The 10,124-nt window shown below is 48.6% G+C and overlaps 1 protein-coding gene across 1 annotated transcript; it reads left to right on the top strand.

The window, feature by feature from the left end:
• The first annotated feature begins 5,246 nt into the window (after window positions 1-5,246).
• Window positions 5,247-9,479, top strand: LOC139181990 (melanoma-associated antigen B2-like). Its single transcript, XM_070785468.1, has 2 exons — window positions 5,247-5,358; window positions 7,610-9,479. The coding sequence occupies exon 2, from the start codon at window positions 7,668-7,670 to the stop codon at window positions 9,477-9,479; it is 1,812 nt and encodes a 603-aa protein (XP_070641569.1). The 5' UTR covers window positions 5,247-5,358; window positions 7,610-7,667.
• Window positions 9,480-10,124: the final 645 nt, after the last annotated feature.

The following is a 10,124-nucleotide window of genomic DNA, read 5'->3' as shown; positions in this document are numbered from 1 at the left end:
TTTGGGTCATTTTCACTCTCATTATTCAGAATTCTTTATCAGGTAGATTCCCTCTCTCTTCCTCTTTAGTTTGGTTTGATGGGAATTCATCCTGTTCCTTAAACTGCTGAGTATTTCTCTGCCTTTTCATCTTGTTTATATTGCTGTGCTTGGGGTGGCCTTTCTGTATTCTGGCAGTTTGTGGTTTCTCTTTACTGTGGAGGTTCCTCTCTGCAGGTGGGGTTGGATGGGTGGCTTGTCAAGGTTTCCTGGTTGGGGAAGCTTGTGTTGATGTTCTGGTGGGTGGAGCTGGATTTCTTCTCTCTGGAGTGCAATCAGGTGTCCAGTAGTGAGTTTTGAGATATCTATGGGTTTAGTGTGACTTTGGGCAGCCTGTATATTGAAGCTCAGGGCTATGTTCCTGTGTTGCTGGAGAATTAGTGTGGTATGTCTTTCTCTGGAATTTGTTGGCCCTTGGGTGGTACTTGGCTTCAGTGTAGGTATGGAGGCTTTTGATGAGCTCCTATCAATTAATGTTCCCTAGAGTCAGGAGTTCTCTGGTGTTCTCGGGTTTTGGATTTAAGCCTCCTGCCTCTGGTTTTCAGTCTTATTCTTACAGTAGCCTCAAGAGTTCTCCATCTATACAGCACTGATAATAAAACATCTAGGTTAATGATCAAAAGTTTCTCCACAGTGAGGGACACCCAGAGAGGTGCACAGAGTTACATGGAAAAGAGTAAAGGGAGGAGGGAGATAGGGGTGACCAGGAGGAGAAAAGGAGGACTCAAAAGCGGCAAGAGCAAGCTAGCCGGTAATTATTTTCCTGTGTGCTCTCCACAGTCTGCAACACTCAGAGAGGTTCATGGAGAAGAGAAGAGAAGAGGGACGAAGGAGACAGCGGTGGCCAGGAAGATAAAAGGCAGAATCAAAAGGAGAGAGACAGATCCAGCCAGTAATCAGTTCCCTAAGTGTTCTCCACAGCCCGGAACACACTAAGAGATTCACCTAGTTGGGTAGAAAAGAAAAGGGGAGGGGGGGAGATAGAGGTGACCTGGTGGAGAAAAAGGAGAGTCCTAAGAGGGATAGAGCAGTCAAGCCAGTAATCTCGCTCCCAAGTAAAAATGGGTACTGAAGATTGGGTTCTTAAAGGTACAAAATTGATAACAAATACCAAAAAGCAAAGATTAAAAATCTAGAGTAGACGTTAGAGTCTCAAAAATACAATATTAAAAAAACAAAGTCATAAAAATTATAAAATATATGTATATGAAGTTTGATTTAAAAAGAGGGTCTTTTTTTTGGCAAGGTAATAGTAGGTTATAAAAATGAAAATTAAAGGAGTAATAGAGAACTTAAAATTTTTTTAATTTTAATTAAAAAATTATAATAGTAAAAATACATCTAGGACTTTCTCTGGACCTTTTGTGGACAATGTTGTGTCAGTTCATTTTCAGATAGTTCCTTGATCCAGCTTATACTTCTCAAGATCTAAAGGCCCCTTCCTATGTAGTCATTGCTAACTACAGGGTTGTAATCTGTTGCACTTGTCACTTCCAAAGCAGTTCTCTCTGTTTATTTTAGCTTCTTCTGTTTGCTGGTCTCTTCAGTGTCTAATTTCCACCCTGACACAAGGGTATGTAGTCATTGCTTCCTATGTAGTCATTGCTAACTACAGGGTTGTAATCTGTTGCACTTGTCACTTCCAAAGCAGTTCTCTCTGTTTATTTTAGCTTCTTCTGTTTGCTGGTCTCTTCAGTGTCTAATTTCCACCCTGACACAAGGGGGTGGTGGTGGTCACTTTTTTTAGGCTCCCTTTTTGAGTTGTGCTGCGGGGAGGGAGGAATACTGCAAGCAAATGTTTGCGGGGAGTGCTCGTACCACACTGGGTTTGCCCACACTCACAGTGTGTGTGCTTTCCCAGTCTACACTGCTCAGGCTCTAGGCTGCTCTGCTGGGAACTATGTGAGGCGGGGCTTGGGGTGCATGCACTTCCCCAGTCTAAGCCTCTCAGGTTCAGGTTCTCAGGTACTCGACAAAGGCCCAGACGGTTGGGCCAGCGTTTTGTGCCCGTCCCAGGTCCGAGCAGCTCAGGTGACCAGGTGCTTGGCGAGCACAGTTGCCCCCAGTTGGAGGCTGCGTCTTATCGCCTCCCCTGTCCCAGCTGCTCAGTTTTCTGGGTGTAAAACGGGCAGGTCTTCTCAGGTGTGCCATGTGTCTCTTCTGGGGAGCTAATCTCTGGCTGTGACCCTCCTGGTTGATCCTCTGGTCAACCATCCAAAATCCCAAGAAGTCTTGGTTAGCAATGAAGCCTGCTTGCAGTTTGGTAGAGGATGCCTCTCTGGAGCTGCAATTGCCCCCTTCTGGCTCTGGCTGCCCTCGCCTGCCTGTCTCCAGTGAGGGATGGGCCAGTCCACAGCTGGCTAGCTCTGCTCAGTCCTTTGCTCTGTGAGCAAGCCTGGCAGTGTCTTAGGTTAGGGCTTTTCGCGGGATAGCTATCCCACAGTCAGGGTTGCTGTCTCAATTTAGTTCCCTCAGATTGCCCTCGGGGCATTCAGGCCCGGGGTCTTTACCCTAAGCAATGCAGCTGGTGCCTCCCTGTCCAGCCCGCGCTTGCTAGTGGCAGATGCAAGTGTCTGGGCTGCTGTTCCGCTGGGAGTTGCCTTTAGGCACATAATCTGTGGGTTTTAATTATTTATGTATTTATTTATTTTTCCTCCCAGTTATGTTGCCCTCTGAGATTCCAAGGCTCGCCACAGACCTGCCAGTGAGAGTGTTTCCTTGTGTTTGGAATCTTCTCTCTTTTTTAAGACTCGCTTCCTGGGATGGATCTCTGTCCCTACCTCTTTTGTTTCTCGTGTTCTCTTTTATATTTTGTCCTATCTCCTTTCGAAAACAATAGGCTGCCTTTCTAGGTGTCTGATGTCCTCTGCCATCATTCATAAGTTGTTTTGTGGAATTTGCTCAGCATTCAAATTTTCTTTCGATGAATTTGTGGGGGAGAAAGTGGTCTCCCCATCCTATTCCTCTGCCATCTTAAGACCACCCCTTGAAACATGGGATCCTAATTCCACAATCAGGGTTTGAACTCATACCCCTTGCACTGGAAGCACAGTTTTGTTTTTTGTAATTTGAACGTTTATTTTTTGCGTGGGGATAACCAATTAACAATATTGTGACAGTTTCAGATGAACAGTTAAGGGACTCACCCATACATATACATGTATCCACTCTCCCCCAAACTCTCCTACCATCAATATTGCCACATAGCACATAACCAAAATAATTAAGAGAGATACAGTAGAGAAAGAGATAATGCTCAGTAACCATATGATTATCTGCATGTGCAAATTCAGACACCCTCAAGTCATCAAGGGCTTACAAGATTATCAGGTGCTATGCTTCTATGTAGAAAGTAAATACTTAATTTTTTTAATTAAAAATATTTATTTTTGGCTGCTCTGAGTCTTAGCTGTGACACTCGGGATCTTTGTTGCCACATGCAGGCTCTTTAGTTGTGGCATATGAAAGTTTTAGTTGTGGCACATGAACTCTTAGTTCTGGTATGTGGGATCCAATTACCTGACCAGGGATCGAACCTGGGCCCCCTTCACTGGGAGTACAGAGTCATAACCACTGGACCAACAGGAGAGTCCTGAAAGCAAACATTTTAGAACCACCCTAAATCTGGTGGCTCAGAAAGTAAAGAATCCACCTGCAATGTGGGAGTCCTGGGTTTGATTCCTGGGTTTGGTACATCCGCTGGAGGAGAGCAACTCACTCCAGGATTCTTGCCTGGAGAATCCCCATGGACAGAGGAGCCTGGCAGGCTACAGTCCATGGGGTTGCAAAGAGTAGGACATGACTGAGCAACTAAGCACACACTCAAAATCTGGCTGAGGAGAAGAAATATATCAGCTCTTTTTCTCTGACAGCATAACATCTGTCCTGAGTTCCTTGATTTCTGCTGCATTTTCCTAATCTTACATCACTTTGGGGACTGAGACCCATTTTCTCCAAGATTTGCTAGAAGGTAACTGCACAAGTGTTCATAGGAATATGCATTTCCCAGGAAGCCTTTAATCAAGCGACAGAAGCTGATATTAGAACTCCATGAAAGAGGACTGTGGAGACAGTGACTCCTGATTATAGTGGTCACCCAAAGAGCTATCTTAGATCAGTATAAGGAGCAGTCCCAGGCTGTGGTAGATGTAGTGAGGATGCTGAGCAAGAGCAATCAGAAGGACTCAAGTTGCATCCCCACTGCCTACTTTCAGAGGCCTTTATGGAGTACGATCACATGAGGGTCACCCTGACGTCCAACTTAGAATTCTCAAAGACTAGGATCTTGATGTAAGACAAGCAGCTTCACAAAGCAGAGACTGGAGTTACATGGTTCATCACATATCAATGTGAGGATGTGAAAGTGCACTCACAGTAGCACACACTGCATCAAAGGAGGCCCTGGAAAATCTCTGTCGCTGTTCTCCCCAGGAAGCTCAGGGCACAGATGTCAGGTTGATTTCAGTCTGGAAATTCTCAGTGGGGTGTGGCCTCTGTCTAATAGGATCAGCCTAGTTTCGTGGGTGGACGAACCTGAGCCCAAGCAGGACCTCAGATGACAATGCTGAGTGTTAGCGGGGACCGCTGGAGAGGGAGCCAAACAGCATTCTGTAAATTCTTAGCTCTGAGAGACCCAGAACAGCTACTTCTGAGTGGTCCCCTCATTCCACCTGTGTGAACTCAGGAAGGGCAAGGCCTTATCTAGCAGGATAGGGCCCCAGGTCTGCAGAGGGGTGTCATCTTGACCATAACCGGACTTAAGGTGAGGACGATGAGAGATAATGAGAGGATCCCTCCCCCCAAAGAGGGAGGCTTACAGAGTGGTGCCCCTCCTGACAAGCAGAGATTCTCAGAGCAGTGCCCTGATACCTTCCACTAGGGACTTGGGTTGGAGAAGGAAATGGCAACCCACTCCAGTGTTCTTGCCTGGAGAATCCCAGGGATTGGGGAGCCTGGTGGGCTGCCATCTCTGGGGTCGCACGGAGTCGGACACGACGGAAGCGACATAGCAGCAGCAGCAGCGGAGACTTGGGAAGGCAAGGGCTTTGTTTGGGGGCTGTAGGACTTGTGTTCATAGATGGAGGCGTTTGGGGCTCTGATAAACTGCACACGGAGGACCCTGAGAGAGAATCCAGGGACGGATGAATATTGAGCTACCGGGGTTCCCGTAGCACGCCGCCCTTGCCGTCGACCGCAGGCGACGTCACGTAGGAGTGTACGCAGCTCCCCTCCACTTCTGCTTGGAAGGAGAGAAGCTTGACCGGTAGCCACTGCGACCGTTTGGCAAGACTTAGGTTCCAGGACTCATCCGGAACCAAGGTGAGGACCTGAATGTAGCTGAAGGGACTTTCCCAACCCTCCCAGTAATAAAAGTGACCCATCCACATCCCACCCCTGTGATATGGCTCTTGTGGGCCCCTCAGAGCTATCGGCTGAATGTGGTCTAGAGTGTCTCAGGTAAGGTGTTGGTCTGTGGGGGTAGGCCCGGATTCTACCCCCGGAGGTGGTCTAGGACCTAGCTTATGGCCCTGAGGGCTGAGGAGCAGAGTTCGACACTGCAAGGGGGCCCTACTGAGCGACTCCCCTATACTGGGCTCTGGGAGGCCTCGGGTAAGTTGGCCAACTGTGGTGCCCCCTGGTGTCCACTGGAGGTGGTTTTGGTGAAGTGACAGCCTTGCTCTAACAGAATAAAACCAGTTCAACAAAGGGAGCTAGTCTGCAACATGATTCATGGTTGTGACACTAAGGATGGTGGCCACTTCCTTAAGAAACGGGGCCACATAAAGTGCCAGCGCTGTTTTCAGGCCTGGGATAATCGGGTGTTTTGACATGACACTTCCCGGGACATCTCATGAACTGAGCAACCGGGTCAAAGGGGGCAGCCTCAGCTTGGCAAGGGAGGCGTTCAGATTTGGAGGGGTCATGGTGAGAACCTCGGGGGCTTTGGGGATGTTCCACACCACATCATTCGGACCAAATCCTCCCTGTCGTCATCCCTGGCAGACCTCAAGAATACATGTCGGTCCACACTTTGGGCTAGGAAGTGGTCAGCAGAGCGAGAACTCTTATACCCTGTCATGAGTCAAATGTAGACCTTGGTTACTTCTATGTCCTGGCTATTGTAAATAGTTCTGCAGTGAACATTTGAGTACAAGTGTCTTCTTCCATTACCATTTCTTTGGGGTGTATGCCCAGTAGTAGGATTGTTGGCTCATGTGGTAGTTTTATTCCTAGTTTTTTATGCAAAGTGAATTAGGTCAGAAAGAGGAAAGGCAATATCATATATTAATGCATTTATATGGAATCCAGAAAGATGGTACTGATGAACCTCTTTGCAGGACAGCCTGGAGATGCAGACATAGAGAACACACTCGTGGACACAGTGGGGGAAGGGGAGGGAGGGACAGACTGAGAGAGTAACATTGAAAATGTACACATTACCATATGTAAAATAAATAACCAGTGGGAATTAGTTTTATGACTCAGGGCGCTCAAAGCCAGTGCTCTGACAGCTTAAGAAGGGTGGGATGGGGTGGGAGGTGGGAGAGAGTTTCAAGAGGGAGGGGATATACAGTATACCTATGGCTGATTCATATTGATGTGGGGCAGAAGATAACACAATATTGTAAAGATATTATCTTTCCATTAAAAGTAAATGAATTTGTTCTAAAAAAGACATATAGAATAAAAGAGGAGCAAAAAAAATTTTTTTTAACTTTGAATTGGGATCTTGGATGGGACCACAGGGACATCAACCTGCCTGCAACAGCTTCCATTCTTAGGAGACGGTGTTTGGGAAGATGAAGTCATCTTCACTTCCTCCTGTGGGGACACAGGGTGATTGGCTTTTACTATCAGGCAGGTATCAGTTCAGGAGAAGGAGGAGGTTTTCTGCCAGGAGCTCAGTTGAGGAATCTGAGTGAAGACTCAGAGCATGCGCCCCAACCCTTGGATTTCAGCCCAGGAAATCTCAGGGATGGGCTGTTAGGTTGAACATCTGCTTTACTGTTTTATACCAAGTCTAGGGGAGGGGAAATGTCTAGTCTGAAGGTGCAACCACCAATCAGCAAGTGGAGAATAGTGCCCAGCGTTTTAAGGAGCCAAGGTAAGGACCATGAATGATGATGCCAGTGAACTCAGGATAGAAAAGACCCTACTGAGCTCTCAGCACTGGGTGTCCCCTGGGAGGGAGGTGGACTGAGGCATCCCTTCACTTGCTTCTGGATCATGTGGAGGTCTGAAGTGTCTGCATCAGAGTAGCAGAGAGAAGGGTGCCCAGGCTCCACTAGGACTTGATGTGATAATACTGAAGATGAGCTGAGAGGACCCCACTGCCAGCCCCTGCTGTCACCTCAGTAAGTCCAAAGCAGGGCTGAGAGGACGCAGAGGACAAGTAAGCCTCTGTTCTTCCTCTGGGATTCTCAGGGGACAGGCTAACGAGGAAAACAAGAGCCTTGTGGGTTCCTAGAGCAGTGTCCTCAAGGAAACCTGCAGAGGCGGCCTTTGATTAAGCCAAGGTAGAATCTCCCTGTTTTAAGGTGCTCATGTCACCTCATTCTCCATCCTCCAGGTGCCCCAATCTCCTGTCTATTGGCCCAGACCCCTGCCTGCAGTCCCTGACCACAGTCATGCCTCGTGGGCGGAAGAGTAAGCACTGTGCTCATGAGAAACGTCACCAAGACCGGGCTGAGACCCAGGGTCTTCATGATCATGCTACCACATCTGGGGAAGAGGAAACCACCTTCTCCTCCCCTCCTGATTCAGAGAGCACTCCCTCAAGCTCCTCTGCTGCTGGCACCCTGAAGGGTCGTCAGGGAGCCCAAGGCACCACCAGTGCTGCTGCAGGTGCTATATGCAAAAGATCTGGTGTCGGTGGCACAGCACGCTCGAGATCTGGTGTAGGTGCCAAGGGCCAAGTTCAGGAAGGTGAAAATTCCTCCCAGGCCTCAGCTGCTGCTGAGAGCTGTCACACAGATCTGACCAGGGAGTCAGAGAGTTTGCTGCGGTACATGCTGTTTAAGTATATGATGAGGGAGCTCATTAAGAGGTCAGAAATGCTGAAAGTTATCCACAGAAGTTACAGGAAGCAATTCCCTGAGATCCTCAGAAGGGACTCTGAGTGCATGGAGCTGGAGTTTGGCCTGGTGCTGAAGGAAGTCAGGCCCAACAATCACTGCTATACCCTGGTGAGCAACCTAGATCTCAGCGACAGTGAGTCTATGAGAGGTGACTGGGGGCTGCCGAAGAATGGTCTTCTGATGCCTCTGCTGGGTGTCACCTACCTGAATGGTCACCGCGCCTCTGAGGAGGACATCTGGAAGTTCCTGAATATGTTGAGCATCTATGATGGAAGAAGGCACTTCATCTCTGGAGACACCGGGAAGCTCATCACACAAGATCTGGTGCAGGAAGTGTACCTGGAGTACCGCCAGGTGCCCGGCAGCGATCCCCCTCGCTATGAGTTCCTGTGGGGTCCTAACACGCTCACACAAAACAGCAAGACAAAAGTCCTGCAGATTTTGACCAGGGTGAATGATTCAGCCCCCGACACCTTACAGCCACGTTATGAGGACTCTTGGAGAGAGGAGGTAGAGAGCTCCAGAGCCAGAGCTGCAGCCGGGACCGGCCGGTCTGCCTCAGCCAGCACTGGCCCTTCTGCTCTGCCAGTGCTGGCCTTTCTGCCTCGGCCAGGCCTGGCACTTCTGCTGCAGCTAGGGCTGACATGTCTGCCACGGCCCGGCCCGGCCCTCCTGCCTCGGACAGTGCTGGCAATCCTTCCTCGGCCAGATATGTCACATTGGCCTCGGCCAGACATGGCACATCGGCCTCAGCCAGGGCTGAAATATCTGCCAGGGCCAGTTCTGGCCCTTCTGCCTCAGCCAGTGCTGGCCCTTATGCCTCGGCCAGTGCTGGCCCTTATGCCTCAGCCAGTGCTGGCCCTTCTGCCTCGGTCAGTGCTGGCTCTTCTGCCTTGGCCAGACCTGGCATTTCTGGTGCAGCCAGGGCTAGCACTTCGGCCTCAGCCAGTGCTGATCCTTCTGCTTTGGCCAGTGCTGACCCTTCTGCCTTGGCCAGAACTGGCACTTCTGCTCCAGCCAAGGCTGACATGTCTGCCAGGGCCAGGCCTGGCCTTTCTGCCTCAGGCAGTGCTGGCCCCTCTACCTTGGCCAGACCTGGCAATTCTGCTCCAGCCAGGCCTGGCCCTTCTGCCTCGGCCAGTGCTGACCCTTCTGCCTTGGCCACACCTGGCACTTCTGCTGCTGCCAGGGCTGGCAGTTTGGCGTCAGCTAGGGCTGACATTTCTGCCATGGCCAGGCGTGGCATTTCTGCCTCGGCCTAGCCAGGTCCTACTGCCTCGGCCAGTGCTACCACTTCTGCCTCGGCCAGTGCCCAGTCCAGGGCCAAATCCAGCCACTCATCTCGCCCCTGGTGTTGTCTGAAGCCCGTTCTTCACTTCGTGGTTGGAAAAGCCTTTCAATCTGTGTTCCTAATATGCATCAATAACTTGTTGACTTCCCCCCCAAATTTTCAGTATTACTTTTCTCAACAGAAACTTTATTTAGTTTAATGATAGAAGTATATTATTTACATGGGTACACATTGTTTGCTGTTTGTTAGATTTAGGAGTAAGAGTTTTGTTTTTTGAAATACATACTGGAAATCCTTAAATCACTTGTGATCCAGGATGAGAATTACATCACTTTAGGATAAGAATATGCTTAGAAATGTGAAAGACACCACACTAAAAGAGGCTCAGAACATTGATACATAAATAGAGATATAGCTGAAAGCTAGTCAGTTTTTGGTTTACTTTCCTCTCTGTTTAGTCTCCCTTTTTGTAAAGGTAAAAGTTATATATCTGAATCTGCTTATGTTTTTCAAGAATGTTTGAGAATATAAATTATCACAAATGATTTATTCGTGGTTCTTCTTTTACACAAACATTAATTGAGCATCTGCTCTTAAGAAGTCTTCATGCTTATACTGGTGATATTTAGTCAAAAATGTCCCAGCCTCTTCCCATTCAATTATAGTCTCTCAGAGAAGCTGTCATCCTATGGAAGAGGCTGAGATGCTCTCTACCT

Source organism: Bos indicus, unplaced genomic scaffold (genome assembly GCF_029378745.1).
Source record: "Bos indicus isolate NIAB-ARS_2022 breed Sahiwal x Tharparkar unplaced genomic scaffold, NIAB-ARS_B.indTharparkar_mat_pri_1.0 scaffold_55, whole genome shotgun sequence".
Lineage (NCBI taxonomy): Eukaryota > Metazoa > Chordata > Mammalia > Artiodactyla > Bovidae > Bos > Bos indicus.
This window is presented reverse-complemented; position numbering and strand designations above follow the sequence as displayed.

Coding starts and splice junctions, on each gene's coding strand:
- LOC139181990 (XM_070785468.1), top strand. CDS start 7,668: ATGCCTCGTGGGCGGAAGAGTAAGCACTGTGCTCATGAGAAACGTCAC.